Source organism: Equus caballus, chromosome 15 (assembly GCF_041296265.1).
Source record: "Equus caballus isolate H_3958 breed thoroughbred chromosome 15, TB-T2T, whole genome shotgun sequence".
NCBI lineage: Eukaryota > Metazoa > Chordata > Mammalia > Perissodactyla > Equidae > Equus > Equus caballus.
The window spans coordinates 17,387,811-17,408,794 of NC_091698.1; the positions used below are offsets into that span (position 1 = coordinate 17,387,811).

General features: G+C 37.3%; 1 protein-coding gene across 2 annotated transcripts in view; it reads right to left on the bottom strand.

The window, feature by feature from the left end:
- Positions 1 to 20,660, bottom strand: part of SLC5A7 (solute carrier family 5 member 7) — a 94,702-nt gene extending 74,042 nt beyond the window's left edge. Inside the window, exon 1 of one of the 2 annotated variants that reach the window (XM_070235963.1) lies at positions 20,512 to 20,660. In XM_070235963.1, coding sequence (XP_070092064.1) covers positions 20,512 to 20,540 — 29 coding nt within the window. In that variant the 5' untranslated portion in view covers positions 20,541 to 20,660. Of the gene's footprint in view, positions 1 to 20,494 lie in introns of both variants that reach the window. The other variant, XM_070235964.1, reaches the window with a different exon arrangement.
- Between the last annotated feature and the right edge of the window lie 324 nt (positions 20,661 to 20,984).

A 20,984-nucleotide genomic window follows, 5' to 3' on the forward strand; every position in this document is an offset into this window, starting at 1 on the left:
GTGATTAACCACCACTCAAAGACAATACTCCATATTAAATTTATTCTTTCATCCCTAAGTAATATTACAAAACCCGTTTAAGGCTCAACGCCTTCTTGAATATTCATGTACATCATTTTGTATCATTTCTACTGGATTGGATGATGGCCTAATTGCCCAAGTTATATGAGCTAGCACACGTATTGAACTCGCTGACTATTGTTCCATGTTCTATGTGCCTAGGACAGAAGAAGAGAAGGAATGGGAAGAAAAGGATCTACCATGTATCAGTTGCTTAACATTCATTAATTCTTTTAACCTTCCCAAGGCAATATGAGACAGAATCATTATTCTCATTCTGCAGATGAGGCAACCAGGGCCCTCTTTAGAGTAAACAATTTGCCTGAAATCATGCAGCTAGTACTTGAGTAGTGTAATCAGGATTCAGAAGCAATTCTCCATGAATCCAAAGTCCACGTGCTTTCTCTGTCCTTGTAGTGTCTTTGAATACACAGGATAGATTCTTTCCTCTTTCTTCCTTGTATTCTTTCTCACTCTCTGTAACAAGTTCTAAGATACAGCCCACCTGAGCAGCTACCACTCTAGCTATCTGACCACTCAGTGGACATTCATATTTATGCCTTTACTCACATCACTTGCATAGAACCTCCTAGATAGCCTCACAGGGGAGTGCCACATGTGAGCTCACCTAGGATAAGCACATCATGTAGAATGCAATTATATTGAGGACTCTTAGACCAATCTTTAATGAGTAATAAATATAAGTACAGTAAAAAAAAATAGTAAGAGTTCAATAGATGCCCATTTGTTGAAGCTTGAGAATGAGAAGAAAAGTGAGGCTTATGTCAGATTTCCTCAATTTGATATGTATTATGAGAAAAATCAAACAGTCTTATGGCCATTTAAATTTGGGAAATAGTGGTCCAAAGAGATCTGAATAGGTTTCTTTACAGAGGATATCTGAGAGCCCTTGATATGCTAACGTGATTGCAAGAAGGCATTTCCTAAACATATTTGACTATGAATGTTACATGTTTTTTTGAGACCATTTTAAGAAACTAGTGCTCCCCAATCGCTTTTTGGGAAACACTAGTTTATGCCAACAAAAAGGGAAACCATTAAGTTTCTGTCCATGTTTTCCTTTGATACACCATAATGAGTTACTGAAAATTACAACCTTTCCCTACTATCTCCCATTTCATTCCTATACAATTTATGACTTTGTTCTTGCTCATCATTTTTCAGAAGAAGAACCTGGTGGGCATCAACTGGAATCTTACTCAACGAATTGCCTTTTTACTACTTGCAGAAGTCTTCATTTTATTGGAAACTCACCAAATGGAGGCAATGAATCTTCTCCCCTTCATAGATCTGAGCATTGACATCTTCCGTCTAATGACTGCTGTGGTCTTATATGGATTAACTATGATCCAGGCTTCCGTGACTGGTGATAAAATATTTTTGCTGGTTGAGTAAGAATTGTAAGCGGCATGATGGCATTGAAACTTTGCAGCTGAGGAAGCCATGAAGCCTTCTCAGCATCATCTCACTATCCTCCCAAAAGACCTCTGTGACAATGGATGGAAACATTTTTCTACTAAGAGTGGAGTCTGTAGGAAAAAACTTGCTCAATGTTAGAGCCTATCAGTAATAGACTCCAGTACAAACTCTTAATCTGTACCTTTTACCAAAAAGCTACATTCACTAGATTGCAAGATTTATCTTGTTTTGACATACTGGATATTGTTTAGAAAAGAAATTTTCTTTGTTTCTGCAAATTAAAAAATGTTGTGGCAATAATTGTATCACTACCATGCTATCTTAATTTATGTATTGGAGTATTTTAGAAATGTGATGAGGCTATAATTGAGTTAGAGTCATAAAGCCACTTTTTCTCTGGAAGATTTTAGTCATATATATTTCCCCAATAAAGATCACCTCCAATCATCAGTCTCCACATAGGTATCTTGGAAATGGTTATCTTAATAATTTACTCACATTATTATCTAAAGGAAGTTTTATATCAGAAATGCAGGAGAAGAATATTTTAATGGGTGTACACTAAATTTGTGAAATATCCACTAGGAATTAGAAAGCAGAGACTATTTTCCCCTGCATTCCTGTCTTAGGAGTGGTAGGAATGTAATACAGTGTTAGTCTCAGCACTGGTTGACCACAAATAGTGAAGATACATGCAAAGCATCCAGCGACTGGAAGGACATTTCGGAACTAGCCCCAGGCTCATCTACCAGTGGAGATTATGTGTTCCCCTTTGTTCTTACTCACTGCCAGGTCCATACTTAAACACTCAAAATATCTAAAAGACCACTGAAAAGTAGCACAAATTATCCTGTACTTTAAGAACACAATTAATTCTCAGATTCCTAGGGTGAAGGGTACAAACACTGAGAAGGGATCCTCACAACCCAACTCTCTCTCAAAGGAATTGCCCAGCTCAGATACCAGGAGGGCGCTGTGCTTCTCTTGATTAATTTTTTTTTCATGGTACAAAAGTGTTTAATAAGCAGAACATCAGTACAGAGAAACACATAATCTTTGAAACCAGAACAACCCAGTGAAAAGTCAGCACAGAGTCTGATTTTTACCTAAAAAAAATCAAAGTTATATATTGGGAATTGAACTACTATAAGCTGGCATAGAAGAAGATTTACACAATGAAGTCGCCACTAAACCACTGCTTAGGTCCAGTCCCTGGCCTTCTTTTTTCTGCTCTGTATTCCAGAAACATTTCTTTAAAAGCCAGAAAATCCATAAACGTGAGCTGCACGTTGAGTATGTCACCAGCCACTTCATCTTGATGGTGCCGTACTGCTGTTGTGAAAGCCGCCATGTTAAATCCAGGAATCCCCTCCAGCAGCTGTTCTTCAATGTAATTTTCTACCAAAGAAATGTATTTGTTAAAAATAAGCGTGTTAGTTTATTCTCTTCCATGTCTTCAAACCCCTGGTAGTACTTGTCCATGAAATTTCTCTGTAATAACTGGAACTCGTCGTCCATGATGATATCTTCTAAATATCCTATCACAGCATCAAATTTTGCATCATAGACAGAGGAGGACAGCCAAGCTCAGTGGGGTCAGAACCTCCAAGTGAGGTCATGGTCTCAGGCTCCTTGGCTACGGCCATGTGCCAAGTGGGCTTTCACTTCTGGCTGGCCTCTCTATGTGCTGCTCCCTTGATCATTTTTAATTTCAATGCACTCAAATGTAATCTGGCACCTACATGATCAAAGGGAAGTGACTATAATAATGTTGCTCTGGTTGGACTGAAGGAGCATGGTGTGGGGGAGGGAGGGCATCCATGAGTCCCACTAGCTGGTTCCCTGCCTCGGCGCCCCTCCTTCACGCATCCTCCCCACACGGTCCCAAGGGCAGAAAAAAGACAATTTGAAAAGCTTGCAGTAAGTCTTCTCTTTAAATATATGGTTGGTAGTTTTCTGGGGTCATGCTCAGATGTGTTGAAGACTCTCCTCATTCAATGGCATTGAAGGAACATGGAAAATATCTTTAGAGCCTTGTTTACAATCTTGAAACCAATAGAACCTATTTTCTTTGGTTGTAGATTTAATCTTGAAAGTTTTAAATATGAGGCACAGTGAATAAAGTACCTGAGTGTGTTAATCAAGAAAATTACATAAAAGTAACTTTATTTTTATTTTCCTCTATTCTTTAAACCTGCTTGGAGTGGGAGTTGAGTCATAGAGGAAACTTCTTTTCTCCCTGGCCCTCAGTGAAAACTTGGATAGGTTCCAGATTTTTTTTAAGTTTTAATTTTTTATTGAGGTTACATTGGTTTATAACATTATATAAATTTTGGGTGTATATCATTATATTTTGATTTCTGTGTAGACTGTGTGTTCACCACCAAAAGTCTAGTTGCCATGCGTCACCATACACATGTGCCCTTTTATCCCTTTCATGCTCTCCCCTCCTCTTCCCCTCTGATAACCAGCAATCTAATCTCTGTGTCTATATGTTCGTCTGTTGTTATTGTTTTCCCATCTTCCACAAATCAGTGAAATCATACAGTATTTGACACTCTCTGTCTGTCTTATTTCACTTAGCATAAAGCCCTCCAGGTTCATCCATGTTGTCGCAAATGGCAAGATTTCATCTTTTCTGTGGCTGAGTAGTATTCCATTGTATATATATACCATATCATTGTTATCCATTCATCTGTTGTTGGGCACTTAGGTTGTTTCCAAGTCTTGGCTATTATTAATAATGTTGCAATGAATGTAGGGATGCATACATCTTTTTGATTTAGTGTTTTTGTGTTCTTTAGATAAACACCTAGAAGTTGAATAGCTGGATTATATGGTAGTTCTATTCTTAATTTTTTGAGGAATCTCTATATTGTTTTCCATAGTGGCTGTACCAGTTTGCATTCCCACTGGCAGTGTATGAGGGATCCCTTTTCTTGACATCCTCTCCAACATGTGCTATTTCTTGTCTTTAATAATAGCTGCTCTGATGGGCATGCAGTGATATCTCATTGTAGTTTTGATTTGCATTTCCGTAATGATTAGTGACGTTGAGCATCTTTTCTTGTGCCTGTTGGCCATCTGTATATCTTCTTTGGAAAAATGTGTATTCAGATTCTATTTTTTAATTGAGTCGTATGAGTTCTTCACATATTTTGGATATTAACCCCTTATCAGATATATGATTTACAAATATCTTCTCCCAAATGTTAGCTTGTATTTTTGTTTTGTTGATGGTTTCCTTTGCTGTGCAGAAGTTTTCAGTTTGATGTAGTCTCATTTGTTTATTTTTTCTTTTGTTTCCCTTGCCTGAGGAGACAAAACGATACTGCTAAGACCCATGTCCAAGAGTGTACTGCCTTGGTTTTCTTCTAGAAGTTTTATGGTTTTAGGTCTTACAATCAAGTCTTTAATCCATTTTGAGTTATTTTTTGTGTATGGTGTAAGATAATGGTCTACTTTCATTCTTTTGCACATGGCTGTCCAGTTTTCCCAAAACCATTTATTGAAGAGACTTTCCTTTCTCCACGGTATGTTCTGGGCGTCCTTGTCGAAAATTAGCTGTATGTGGATGTATGTGTGGGTTCATTTCTGGGATCTTGATTCTGTTCCATGGATCTCTGTGTCTGTTTTTGTGCCAGTACCATGCTGTTTTGATTACTATAGCTTTGTAGTATATTCTTAAATCAGGGAGTGTGATACCTCCAGCTTTGTTCCTTTTTCTAAGGATTGCTTAGGCCACAAATTTTTAAAAATGCATTTATCGTAAATCATATATACATGCAAAAAACGTTAGAATATTTATGTATGCATTACATAGATTATTAGACCCACCAACAGAATTAAAATATAGACTATTATCAGAGGGATAATAGTGAATAAGGGAGGCGCTAGGCAAGAACATCAAAGAATCCCTCTATTCTTACCAAAGATTCTATAACTTTTCATGATTAAAGACTTCTCACTTTATTGTATGATTTTTGCTGATTTCCAGAGCACTGTGATGGTTGTTTTTGTAGGGAGAGCTTTTGGAGAGAGTTCTCACTCTCTCTGCTTTACTAGTAGTCTTGCTTCTGTACTTTTTTTTAAAAACTGCTTTATTGAGGTATAATTCGCATACCATACAACTCACCCATTTAAAGTTTACAATTCAATGGGAGCAAAATGGCAGGGTGAGCTGACCCGGGATTCTCTCCCCTCCAAAATACAACAAAAGATTGGAAGAACTGAATTTCAGAGAATAAACATAATGCCAGCTCATTAGAGACCTACAATACCAAGAAGGCGGAGATCATAAACCTTGCTTACACCCTCGGAGGCGCTGGAACGGTAGGAGAGAACATCGCTCCCTCCCCTAGAGTCTGCGATCGCTGCAGCACGGGTCAGGAAGGAGCGGGGGAGGGGCTGTGCAACCGGGGGATCATCCAGGACTCCTGTCGCTGATTCAGTGGAGACCCGCTGACGGGGGGAAAGCTTCCATCCATGGGGACCCTATAAATCAAGGGCCTTGGGAGACCAGAGAACAGAACTGATCTGAACCCAGACTGGCGCGTGTGAGTAACAGCCCCTCCCCCCCAGCAAAGCCAGTGGGCGCCGCCATCTTGCCCCGAAGGCGGAGAGCTAACATGCCGCTCTCGACCCCCATCTAGTGGCAACAGGCTGTAACTGCAACTGAATTCTACCACCATGAGAAAAAACCGCTCCTCTACCATCCAGCAATTTATAAAAGCCCCAGACCAGAAGGAAAACAATAAAAACACAGAATTAAGTCCTGAGGACTTGGAATTAGGTAAACTAAGTGATAATGAATTCAGAGCAGCTGTAATAAAAAAACTCAATGAGGTAGAGAGAAAGATAGAGAAACAAGCCGAGTTCTGGAGTTACTTCACAAAAGAGATTGAAATCATAAAGAAGAATCAAACAGAATTACTTGAGATGAAAAACACAATGGACCAGATAAAACAGAATACGGATTCCCTGAATGCCCGTGTAGACAACCTAGAGGAGCAAATCAGCATAATCGAGGACAGACAGGCTGAATGGCACCAGACAGAGGAAGAAAGAGAACTAAGAATTAAAGAAAATGAGGAAAATCTCCGAGAGATAATGGATTCAATGAGGAGTAAGAACATAAGGATCATAGGAATTCCCGAGAATATGGAAAAGGAAAATGGAGCAGAAAGTGTGCTTAACGAAATTATTGAAGAGAACTTCCCAAATCTAGGGATCAACGGAGAAATGTGTGTAGAGGAGGGTTTTAGATCTCCTAGATTTGTCAATGTAAAAAGACCCACCGCACGGCACATAATAGTAAAGTTGGCAAATAGGAATGATAAGGAGAGAATACTCAGGGAAGTAAGGAAAAAAAAGAGAATAACCTATAAAGGAGCCCCTATCAGACTGTCAGCGGATTTCTCTACAGAAACCCTACAAGCTAGGAGAGAATGGAGTGGCATATTCAAAGCTTTAAAGGATAAAAGCCTTCAGCCAAGAATACTCTATCCAGCAAGAATTTCCTTCAGATATGAGGGAGAAATTAAATCTTTCCCAGACAAACAAAAGTTAAGGGAATTTGTAACTAAAAGCCCTCCATTACAAGAAATCCTCAAGAAGGCTCTTATACTTGAAAAAAGAAAAAAGGGAGAAAGGGGACACAATCCACAGACTAGGGAGACCGATGGATAGAACCAGAACAGGATAGCAAATATTCAACTATAGCATTAGGGTAAAAATAAGGAAACTACCAAAACAAGGACGATCTTTGCACTCTAACTACCAATTAATAAGACGAGTTGGAATAAAAAATGAAAATAATTATTTAGGAGGGGAAGAGCAAAAGATCTAAATCAGTATTGGTCGAGTAAGTAAGAGACCACCAGAGAATAGACTATATTATACACTAGATTCTAAATACAAACTTCAAGGTAGACACTAAAATAAAGTACAGAACAGAGTCACAAATCATAGATAAGGAAAAATCTAAGAAACCCAGCATAAGAAATTGCAGTATTAAATGGTTAGTCTAAAGCACACAGGAAAACAAGATAATGAGTGACAGATTGACAGCATTAAGTCCACATGCATCAACAATCACTCTCAATGTGAACGGATTGAACTCTCCAATAAAAAGACACAAAGTGGCAAAATGGATTAAAGAACAAGATCCAACAATTTGTTGCCTCCAGGAAACACACCTCAGCCCCAAGGACAAACACAGACTCAGGGTGAAGGGGTGGAGGACAATACTTCAAGCAAATAGCAAGGAAAAAAAGGTAGGTGTTGCAATTCTCATATCAGACCAAGTGGATTTCAAAATAAGACAGGTAAAGTGAGACACAGAGGGACAATATATAATGATCAAAGGGACACTTCATCAAGAAGAAGTAACACTTATAAATATCTATGCACCCCACACAGGAGCACCAAGATTCATAAAGCAACTATTAACAGACCTAAAGGAAGATGTTAAAAACAACACAATAATAGTAGGGGACCTCAATACCCCACTCACATCAATGGACAGATCATCCAGACAGAAAATCAACAAGGAAATAGTGGAGCTGAATGAAAAACTAAAACAATTGGACTTAATAGACATATATAGATCACTCCACCCTGAAGGAGCTGAATACACATTCTTCTCAAGTGCACATGGAACATTCTCTAGGATAGACCATATGTTGGGAAACAAGGCAAGCCTCTACAAAGTTAAAAAATTTGAAATAATAACAAGCATCTTCTCAGATCATAGTGCTATAAGGCTAGAAATTAATTACAAGAAAAAAGCTGAGAAAGGCAGAAAGATGTGGAGACTAAACAACACACTACTGAACAAGCAATGGATCATTGAAGAAATTAAAGAAGAAATAAAAAAATACCTGGAAACAAATGAAAATGATAACATGCCATACCAACTCATATGGGATACAGCAAAAGCTGTATTAAGAGGAAAATTCATCACAATACAGGCACACCTTAACAAACAAGAAAAATCCCAAATAAGCAACCTTAAAGCACACCTAACTGAACTAGAGAAAAAAGAACAAATGAAGCCCAAAGTCAGCAGCAGGAGAGAAATAATAAAAATCAGAGCAGAAATAAATACTATTGAAACGAAAAAGACAGTAGAAAGGATCAATGAGACAAAGAGCTGGTTTTTTGAGAAGATAAATAAAATTGACAAACCGCTAGCCAGACTTACAAAGAAAAAAAGGGAGAAAGCTCAAATAAACAAAATCAGAAATGAGCGAGGAGAAATAACAACAGACTCTGCAGAAATACAACAGATTATAAGAGAATACTACAAAAAACTAGATGCCAACAGAATGGATAACCGAGAGGAAATGGATAAATTCTTGGATTCCTACAATCTCCCAAAGCTCACTCAAGAAGAGGCAGACAATTTGAACAGACCAATCACAAGGAAAGAGATTGAAACAGCAATCAAAAACATCCGAAAGAATAAAACCCCAGGACCAGATGGCTTTCCTGGGGAATTCTACCAAACTTTCAGAGAGGATTTAATTCCCATCCTTTTCAAGCTATTCCAAAAAATTAGGGAAGATGGAACACTTCCTAACACATTCTATGAGGCCAACATCACTCTGATACCAAAACCTGACAAGGACACCACGAAAAAAGAGAACTACAGGCCAATATCACTGATGAACATAGATGCAAAAATTCTAAACAAAATTTTCACAACCAGAATTCAGCAATTCATCAAAAGAATCATACATCAGGATCAGGTGAGATTCATACCAGGGACACAGGGATGGTTCAACATCCGCAAATCAATCAACATGATACACCACATCAACAAACTGAGGAATAAAAACCACATGATCATCTCAATAGATGCAGAGAAGGCATTTGACAAGATGCAACAGCCATTTATGATAAAAACTCTGAACAAAATGGGCATAGAAGGAAACTACCTCAACATAATAAAGGCCATATATGACAAACCCATAGCCAACATCATACTCAATGGGCAGAAACTGAACCCCATCCCCCTGAAAACAGGAATGAGACAAGGATGCCCTCTATCACCACTCTTATTTAACATAGTACTGGAGGTCCTGGCCAGAGCAATCAGGCAAGAAAAAGGAATACAAGGAATCCAAATAGGGAGGGAAGAAGTGAAACTCTCGCTGTTTGCAGACAACATGATCTTATATATAGAAAACCCCAAAGAATCCATCGGAAAACTCTTAGAAGTAATCAACAACTACAGCAAAGTTGCAGGGTATAAAATCAATTTGCATAAATCAGTAGCATTTCTATACTCCAGTAATGAACCAACAGAAAAAGAACTCAAGAATACAATGCCATTCACAATCGCAACAAAAAGAATAAAATACCTGGGGGTAAATTTAACTAAGGAAGTGAAGGACCTATATAATGAAAATTACAAGGCCTTTCTGAGAGAATTGGATGACAACATAATGAGATGGAAAGACATTCCATGTACATGGATTGGAAGAATAAACATAGTTAAAATGTCCGTTCTACCTAAAGCAATCTACAGATTCAACGCCATCCCAATCAGAATCCCAATGACATTCTTTACAGAATTAGAACAAAGAATCCTAAAATTCATATGGGGCAACTAAAGACCCCGAATTTCTAAAGCAATCGTGAGAAAAAAGAACAAAACGGGAGGCATCACAATCCCTGACTTCAAAACATACTACAAAGCTACAGTAATCAAAACAGCATGGTACTGGTACAAAAACAGGTGCACGGATCAATGGAACAGAATTAAAAGCCCAGAAATAAAACCACACATCTATGGACAGCTTATCTTTGACAAAGGAGCTGAGGTCATACAATGGAGAAAAGAATGTCTTTTCAACAAATGGTGCTGGGAAAACTGGAAAGCCACATGTAAAAGAATGAAAATTGACCATTCTTTTTCACCATTCACCAAAATAAACTCAAAATGGATTAAAGACCTAAAGGTGAGGCCTGAAACCATAAGGCTTCTGGAAGAAAACGTAGGCAGTACACTCTTTGACATCAGCATTAAAAGGATCTTTTCGGACACCATGCCTTCTCAGAGAAGGGAAACAATAGAAAGAATAAACAAATGGGACTTCATCAGATTAAAGAGCTTCTTCAAGGCAAATGAAAACAGGATTGAAACAAAAAAACAACCCACTAACAGGGAAAAAATATTTGCAAGTCATATATCTGACAAAGGCTTAATATCCTTAATATATAAAGAACTCTTGCAACTCAACCACAAAACATCAAACAACCCAATCAAAAAATGGGCTGGAGACATGAACAGACGTTTCTCCAAAGAAGATATACTGATGGCCAATAGGCACATGAAAAGATGCTCATTATCGCGGATCATCAGGGAAATGCAAATCAGAACTACACTAAGATATCACCTTACACCCGTTAGAATGACAAAAAGATCTAAAACTAATAGCAACAAATGTTGGAGATGTTGCGGAGAAAAAGGAACCCTCGTACACTGCTGGTGGGAATGCAAACTGGTGCAGCCACTATGGAAAACAGTATGGAGATTCCTCAAAAAACTAAAAATAGAACTACCATACGATCCAGCCATCCCGCTACTGGGTATTTATCCAAAGAGCCTGAAGTCAGCAATCCCAAAAGTCCTGTGCACCCCAATGTTTATTGCAGCACTGTTTACAATATCCAAGACGTGGAGGCAACCTAAGTGCCCATCAACAGACGAATGGATAAAGAAGATGTGGTACATATATACAATGGAATACTACTCAGCTGCAAAACAGAACAAAATCATTCCATTTGCAATAACATGGATGGACCTTGAGAGAATTATGTTAAGTGAAATAAGCCAGTGAGAGAAAGATAATCTGTGTATGACTCCACTCATATGAGGAATTTAAAACTATGGACCAAGAGCAGTTTAGTGGATACCAGGGGAAAGGTGGGGTGGGGGGTGGGCACAAAGGGTGAAGTGGTGCACCTACAACATGACTGACATGCATTAATGTACAATTGAAATTTCACAAGATTGTAACCTATCAATAACTCAATAAAAAATAATAATAAAAAAAAGAAAGGCCAAAACAAGGAAAAAAAAATAAAAAAATACAGTTTACAATTCAATGGATTTTAGTATATTCACAGAGTTATGTAACCATCACCACAGTCAATTTTAGTTACTATCCTCCTATTCCCCTACTGCTCTCTCCTCCCCTCTGTCAGCCCTAAGCAACCACTAGTCTACTTTCTGTCTCTACAGATTTCCCTATTCTGGATTTTAATATGAATGGAATCACACAGCACGTGATCTTTCGTGACTGACCTTTCACTTAGCACAATGCTTTCAAGGTTCGTTTATGTTGTAGCATGTATCAGTACTTCATTCCTTTTTATGACTAAATAACACCCTATTGCATTTTGTTTATCCATTCCTCAGTTGATGGACATTTGGGTTATTTCCACTTTTTGTCTGTTAAGAATAGTGCTGCTATGAACATTCGTGTGTAAGTATTTGGATCTGAGATTACCATAGTCCTGTATCACAGATCCTGTTGATCCTCCCTCCCTCTCAGCTATTGGTCTCACTGGTTTCCAGTAACACAAACTCATCTCATCGCTTCAGTTTTGGGGATGATAACTGCCCCCTTTTCTTGCTAGTTCTGGGGAGTTTTACCAAGTTTTGTTGGTTTCCCTTATGCCTTATCATAAATTTATACATACTCTCTCATTAAACTTGCCTCAGTTTTCCTATTTGAATATACAAACTTTTGTTCCATTAAAAGCTCTTGCTAATACATCTCCTTTCAAAACTTGAGGTAAAGGGAACATGTGGTAACCATTCCTTCTCATTTTGGAGGGCATTGTGGTTCAAAATACTTAAACAGCTCTTTCAAAAATACTCTTCATAAAATCTTCCTCCGTTCCAAATCTGCACCCTCTAGACTCAGTTCTTAAGGTCAGTGGGAATTATACATTCAGGTTATAATGTTTTATGCTGTAAATTCGTTAAAGGTCATTGCTCTCACATATCACTTTGGTTTCCTTATAACTATGTATTGCCACATTCAATACCTCCAATTTAACATCTCCTCACATAAAGCAATATTAACTTTACGTTTGTTCACTGCCAAGTTTTGTTGATTTAAATTGCTTAGTTACTATGTAAATTCTTATGAACCAAAGTCGGCTATTATAGATTTCCTGCTGAATTTTAAGTTAATTTCTTTTTGTGTGCTTGGGAAGAGCAGTGGGATTTACTTTTAAATTGTGCTCAACAAGAAAGGTATTATTGTGTAATTCCTAACTTTTTTAGTAACTTTATAATCCAACAATTTCATTACCCCTCAAAATTTCCTCAGACATTCTTACTTGTCTGCTCTCTTCCCTCACATGAGTTGGTAACCTGCAAAGAATAACACAGATTTTCCCTAAAGGTATTCCACTATTGGCGTAAGTTAAGCTTCTTCTGAATCATTCAGTGCTGAGAATGTTTTACTGACTCTCAAACACTTAGTACATATGCCTATTTCTGGGGGTGATTGACCATTGCTTATCCTCATTTATTTTCATAGGACACTGATCTCTTTTCATTTATTCATTCAAACAGAGCTTTGATGATTTAAATTCCTGAGATCTGTGATATTCTGCCATGCTGAAACTGGAAGAATTACTATCATCCTGATAGGATCTTATGAGCCTCAGACACCTTGTCTGAAATAATATTATTATTGTTACTGTCCAAGGGAGGTCATCTGCCTGCTGCAAGACATACCGATACTCAAGAGACAAGGTGGTAGGAGAGAAAGGATTTTTTATTACAGCTTGCTAGCAAGGGGGAAGATGGCCAACTAATGTCAGAAAGAGCCATCTCCCAGAACAAAGACTGCAGGCCAGTCACATATGGGGCTGGTCTCCAGATGGGAGATGTGGCTGATCTCTGGTGGAGGCAGACATCTGGTTTGAGTTCCTGATAGTCTTTTGTTTTACTGGATGTGCATCAGAGACCAGAGCAACACCCTATATCCTGGTCTTTCAGTTGTCATTGATGATGGCTATCAGCATAGGCTCTCTGCCTGGGGTCATAACATTCCTAAACAACTCAAAAGAACAAAGTTATCAACTTATTACAACTGGGAGGGGCCATAAAATCTTCAAATCCCTCACAGACAAACTCTTACCTAGGCAAATTAAAGCAAAGATTCAAAGGGGCTGGTGAGTCAGGGTTGTTAATCAGAAGTCATTCAAAGTTACAATGTGGTTTCTTTTCTACAATATGGCTTTCCTTATGTCAACCTTGTGTTGAGCTAGTATCATTATGGAAAACTCAAGAAATATATATTTAAATTATAATGTTTATTATGAATTTGTCTAATCTAATAGAAACATCTTTTATTGATATTTACTTCAAAAGTTATGCATTCAGTCTTATAAAATAAAATAAAGCTACCTTGAAATTTGGCTAAAAAGATTTCAATGGTGTTTTTTAAAGGATGATTTAATGCAATAGAGAAAACTAAAGCAGACAAGAATTAAACAAAAGAGGTAGGAAGCAGTACGTGTAAACAACATGTCAACAAATTAGGCTTCGAAGAGTCTGGCAGAAATAGGGTATCCTATAAAGGAAAGTGGAAGTGAACAAATGAAGGACATTCAGATCTCACGTGAACATGTGAATGATGGGAGAAATGTGAAAAATGGATCGTCAATATGAACACAATCTGTTACCTAGGCTTTGTTACCACTTTCCTTCAAAAAACAAAGTAATTCTCTTGGAGAATCTGTGTGATGCACTCAAAACTCAAACTTCATGGAGAGTAGCATTTTATGATTATTATGAAAGTATATGAGTGATATGAAGCCAGGCATATAAGTTGTATTTGTTCCTTCTAAACACTATGACAACCCTTTAGCTGACACAACATGAAGTGCGTGGCTTTCTTTAACATCTGGTAAAATAAAGCAATGCTCAAACACACAATCCACTGATCTCACCCTCTCATTCTGCCCCCTCCCACTCCCCACCACCATTCTCTGAGGATAGATTCTTATACCTTGAGTTAACCAATGAATATAAACATTTTTTAATCTTTTAATTCATATTGCCAAATTGCTTCCAGAAAAGTTTTTACTAATTTAAAGCTCCGGCAGTAATCTACAAGGGTGCTCATTTTACTACATTTATCAATGTTGACTATTATCAAGTTTGATGTGTATGTTAATTTAATAGGACAATAGTATATCTGTTTTTATTTCACTTCTTTGATTAGTATTATGGTTGATTTTTAAGTAAATTTATTGTTAATTTTCAATTCCTCTTTTATGATTGGTCTTTTCACAACGTTTATTTATCTTTTATTGGCACCTTACTGTTTTCTTTTGATTTATCTTTAATATCTCTTTGTATATGAAACATATTAGTTATTTTTTCTATCATATTTATGTCAGAATACTTTTCCCAGTATATTGCTGCATTATAATTATTTCTACTTTGGATTTCTTCCATTGTATTTATGATTAAAATGTTTTTCCCCATGAAACTGGTTAAATAAAGATTCAACTCATTTTTAGTCTAGATTAGTTTCATTTCTTTTTTGCTATTATTTTTACTATTTAATACAATAGAATGTACAAAGATGTAATTTCAGACAAACACTAGAAAATAATTTTATTTTCCAAATATCAGGCAGCTTTTGTATCAACATTTTTTGAGTAATCTGTTACTTTCCCCATGGATTTTTTCTTTTTGGTGAGGAAGATTGGCCTTGAGATAACATCCGTGCCAATTTTCCTCTACTTCATGTGTGGGATGCCACCACAGCATGGCTTGATGAGTGGTGAACAAGTTTGTACCCAGGATCCAAATCCATGAACTCTAGGCCACCAAAGCAGAGTGTGAGAGCTTAACTACTATGCCACTGGGCTGGCCCCAACTCCTTTCCCCATGGATTTTTGATGATAAACATATACCCTACATTAGCCTATAACCTAATACCTAGGGTTTGTTTCTGCCTCATTTGTACTGTTTTATTCAACTAAATGTCTCTTCATTTATTTATTATCAAGCACAGCTAAAATCTTTTTGTAATTTGCTTTTTTTCCTTAAAAATTCTTGGCTATTTTATTTATTCTTCCAGATAAATTTTGGAATCATTAAGGTTCAGTTTAAGACAAAAATTGTAAATTTGAGTAAGGTTTTGATAAACAAATTAGAGAAATATTGAAATATCTATAATTTCTACTGTTTTCATTTTCCACTGAATTTTTATGATCTTTTTCCTTATTTGCTCTTGCAGGTTCTTGCAGGGTTATTCTTAGTTTTTCTAATTTTTACTCATTGTGAATAGAATTTTATTTTATGTCCTAATTTGGTTTTATGGCATCATTGACATATAAAAAGCTTTCTCTTTACTAGTAGCATCCAAATCTAAACCAGTTGTGCTTTAACCAGATTGTAAAGTCTTCTCCAGTTTCAATGGTGTCTTAAGGGCACAACAATATTTTTAATAATATAATGGCTCCTAGAAAGAGCTCTATTCTCTTTCCAGGTATCTATTATAACAAGACTAGAACAAGTGTTGAAACTAGTGGACAGGACATTGTAGGGGAGGAAGACGTTTCCTCTACCCTCTCTGGGTTCTTCTGGCTGGAAAACAAATTAAATTCACATGAGACAGAATAACAGGAGAAAATTAAACAAAGCTTTATAACATGTATATATGGGAGAGGCTCAGGCAAGCTGAACAACTCACCAAAATGGCTGAAGCCACCACCTTAAATATCCTCCTCAGCTAAAGACAAAGGAGGATGTTGGCAGTAGGGGGAGTCAGCTACAGGAGGTTATCACACAAGTACAGTAAAAAAGATTCAGATTTAAGTCCTTGCCTTAGGCATTGATTAACAGTTTCTAGAGATAAGGTCATTCCCCCTTCTTCCTGGTACAGAGAGGGAGACACCTTTACAGATGGAGATTTCCCTTAAAATGTAAATGTCTCTTAACAAAGGGTAAGTAAACTCTGCTTTTCAGAGTTGCCTTCCTGTCTGCAGTTTATTAAAAGTAACCAGCCCCAAATAACCCTCATGCCAAAGAGATATATCTTGGGGTGGCCAATTCCAGTCCCCCACAACATCCTCAATCAACTAGTTGTCTATTTGTAGCACTTACTTGATTGTAGCATGGAGGCCATTTTGTACCACAAGTTGACATTTAGTCAATTGTGGTACTCTGTCTTTGTCTTATTAATTAATTATTTCTTCCTTTTACATAGTTTCTCTTTCTGTCAAATAAACTATTTGAAAGGTCCTTTGTAGTCTCCCCAAATTTCTTGCCTACGCATCATTATTCATACAACTATCCTGCTTAAGATACCTCTTTCCTTCTATTTTTTTCATATTCAATTTCTATATTTTTTTCAGAGATTAACTAAAATGCCAACTTACCCATGGATTCCTTTTTAATCCTATTCACCAAAGTAATTCTTCTCTAAGTTCTAAAACTGTTTTATCTGAATTCTTTTATTGTGCCAATTAATATGTTTTGGTTATGGGCAACAAAATCTTCTAACTTAGGCCAAAAAGAAAAGATTTAAGGTAGCTCATAGTATCAATAGAAAGGGGAAGAGTCTGACTGTTCTGGAGAGCTAGGTAATAAGAATAAAGGGAGACCTGAAGGATGCTCATGGGGAAGATTCAAGGCCAATCATTTCCATCCTTGCATCAGTTCATTAAAAATTTAAAACATCTGGAGAGGGTGACTGATTGAACTTGCTGGAGTAAAGCACCTTGGGTAGAAAAGGGCAGAGTGTCATGATGGGTGGACCCACCAAGACTGGGAGTCCCACCAAAGCAATGGGAATGAGGCAGTTCTTCTGTGGAAAGTAGGGTATTCAGTTAACAAAAGAAAGGGAAAAGAATGCTGAATTTTAGAAAGCAGAAGACAGTCACTACACTTATTGTACTCAATTACTTTTGACTTCTTATTCTAGATATGTTGGTAAGTTTTGATGTCTGTGTTTATTAATTTTTGGATACTTATCGCATCAAGCACATAACACACACTTATATTTATTTAACAAATGCAAACATACATAAATGTGACTTCTCATTAGAAGATAGGGAAAAACTAAGAGATGAAATGTCCTAAGCAAACCTTTAAGCAATATACGTAGTAAATGTTAGATGAGGTCTTCACCTTCATGTACATTCACATTACTCATTTCTTAGGGTATTTTCTTTATTTTTTTAAATATTTACTTTTATTATACTCATATTTCTTAGTTTCTAGGGTGCTTTACTTTCTGTTCTTAAAACATTTCCTTTTTTAGAATTTACTTGACGTTAAAAAGGGAGCAGAATTCTTCTCTTGTGGAGGTATTTCACTCTGCTTCTCCTGATGCCTGTGATGAATGAGAATAAATTGGGAGAAAAGATTTGTAACTTTGTGTTTAGATTATGAATTTAGTCACTGGGACCCTATGAATAAAACTTTTAGTTTATCCATTCGAAGATTTTCATTCTTCAGTGATTTAAAAACTTTTATAAGCATCTCCTGTTAGAAATTGAGGAATTCAAGTGGAAGGAAAAAGTCCCTATTACCAATGAGCTTGTGGTCTTCTGGAGAGCTCAATGTCAAGTGGTGAGGGCTTTGTTTGGGACAGGCACAAGTTACTGTGACAGCAATGGGCAGGCATAACAACTCAGACTGGGGAGGTATAGAAAGAAAAGTGTCCTGGAGGTGGAGGTCGACATCAAATCGAATCTTAAAGATCACAAAAGTTATCCAGGTACAGAAGGGGATAGAAAATTTCAGGAAGAAAGAGTTGCATGGGCAAAAGCTTGGAAGCATAGAGGGCATGGTATATGTGGGGAACTGCATATACTTCCATGTTTATTTTATTAGCTTATATAGAACTTAGTAGCCAGCCCTGGTGGTCTAGTGCTTAAGACATGGCATTCTCACTGGTGTGCTCAGGTTCATTTCCAAGTCAGGGAACCACACCACCTGTCTGTTGGTTGTCATACTGTGGTGGCTGCATGTTGCTGTGCTGCTGAAAGCTATGACACTGGTATTTCAAGAACCAGCAGGGTCACTCAAGGTGGACAAATTTCAGCTGAGCTTCCATACTGAGACAGACTAGGAAGAAAGACCTGTCCACTCACTTCCAAAATATTTTGGCCATGAAAACCTATGAATAGCAGTACAGAATTGTCTGATATAGCACTGGAAGGCAAGAAGATGGTGCAAAAAGATCGAGCAGGGCTCTGCTTTGCTGTACACAGGGTTGCTAGGAGTCAGAATCCACTCCACAGTGCTAACAGCAACAAAGGAACATAGTGTGTTTCAGGCTCTGATATAAGTATTTTATAAGTTTTAATCAATTTAAGGTAATTTAATGTATGTTTAGAATTGGGGTTGGCAAATTAACAGCCTGCAAGCCAAATCCACCTCATCATTTGTTTTTAAAAATATAGTTTTATTGGAAACAGTCATGCTCATTTATTTATGTATTATCTATGGTTGCTTTCACATTACAATGACAAGGGTGAGAAACTGCAATAGAGATCATATAACCCACAAAGTCTAAGATATTTACCATCTGGCCCTTTACATAAAAAATTTGCCAAGCCCTAATGTAGCTTGAGAGGAGAGACAAGAGACATAAGGCTAGAGAGAGAAGGCCAGATTACAGAGGTTGTCAGCTTAAGGGAGGAGATTCACTTATAATATATAATTGCTTGTGAGTATAACTGTACCCCAAAGCCCCATCATTAAGACTGCTCAGGGAGGACTGCTAGTGTTCTTGTCAGACTATGGCAGTATCTCATGGTCTATCCAGTTCCACATTAAGTGGCAAACTTCACAAAAGCTATGTGTTTGTACCTACAGCTGAGGTTTTGGTTGACTTCTGAGCTTCAGCATAACATTTTCTAGATTCAATCTAATTTTACAAAAGATAAAATGATGCTTGGACTGTAGATAAGTGTTTTCTTAGCCAAAAGACAAATCTCAAATATGTTTTTCTGCATCAATGACATTTAATATGTCATACAAATGTCCTATTCATACATAGCACCTCATACATAGGTCCTTATATACATAAGGTCACATTCGTGGGTCCTTACTAATCTGTTGACCTAGGTAAATTATTTAAACTCTTTAAGCCCCAATTTCTTCGTCTTACTTAAAAATAATGTTTTGAGGATTCAATGAGATAATAAATGTATAGCTCTTAGTACAGAGTTTGGTACACAGTGGCAGCTCAATAAACAACGTTTATTATAAAAACCACAAAGCTTTAGAGGCCTCTCTACATGTCTCTTTAAACCTGTTTTCTTGCAACCCAATATTTTTTATTGAAGAAAAGCTTATAGTTGGAAGTCAACAAACTTCACATCCTCTGAAAAACTCAATTGAGTGAACAGCTTGAAGATTGAAAACACAATAAAAGTGCAAACAGCTAATAGTTATTGGATTTTTTCCCCCAAATAAACCTGGGCACAAGGCAGAAATCATCTTTTTGAGAAGAGATCTGATTTCAGTGAAGTCTGGAAATATCATCAGAGGAAACTGACATATTGTTTTTGCTTTCAATTGTCCAGGCTCAATAAAAGTGATGAAGAATGGGAGTCTATGCGACGATTGTGATGCAGAGAAAGACAAAAAATAATAGAATCAAGGCGTCATGAAGTATTCCCCTTAGCCACTCACCCATTTGTTATTGTCCTAACCAGGGAAGCAAATCCTGTCATACAACTGAGTTCCTGGATCCACCTGGAAAGTGGCACAATCTCCAGGTCTTTAAGCTTACTCACCTTTAGTGCCTATTAGTCAGGTCTTGTCAAATTCCAGAGATTACTCTCGGAAATAAAAGCATTAGAATTAAAGGAAGATATATTAAAATTTCCATCCTTGATAATTAACAACCTAGAATATTAAACTAACAGAGGGGAAAGATGGCTAGGAAAAGAAAGGGAAAAATGAGGCAAAGCAAGAATGTGCACTTACAAGATCCTGCTACTCACAGGTGTTGATCTGTTTTCGAAGAAGCCATTCAAATCTAGCAATCTGGAAAAGTCTTCGGAAAACTTTCTCCTTCATGCTGTCATCTTCGTCTCGAGAATCCCAAGAGATTCTTCGTTTACATGTCACACAGGCATGGAGCCCAGGAAATGGTTGAGTCACATCTTTATAACTGAAAAATGTGAACTCAAACGTTGATTCTTTGCAGCTTTACTGCAGTTGCCCACTCCCACTCCCTTAATGGTTCCTGATAAGAACTCTTTCCATGAGGTTCAAGAGCAGTCACACCCTGGTGTGGTTTCCAGGTCTCTGGGCTGAAGTTCATACAAGGGACGCTGTAGTTTATTCATGGGAAAAACTGCCTGTACCTGTTAGTTATAAACTTGAGTGGCCTGCATAAAACTTCACGGGAAGTCTTCATGGAACTTTGTAAGCTTTTTTGACAGTGTCATTTGTTCATTCAATGTTCTCTGAT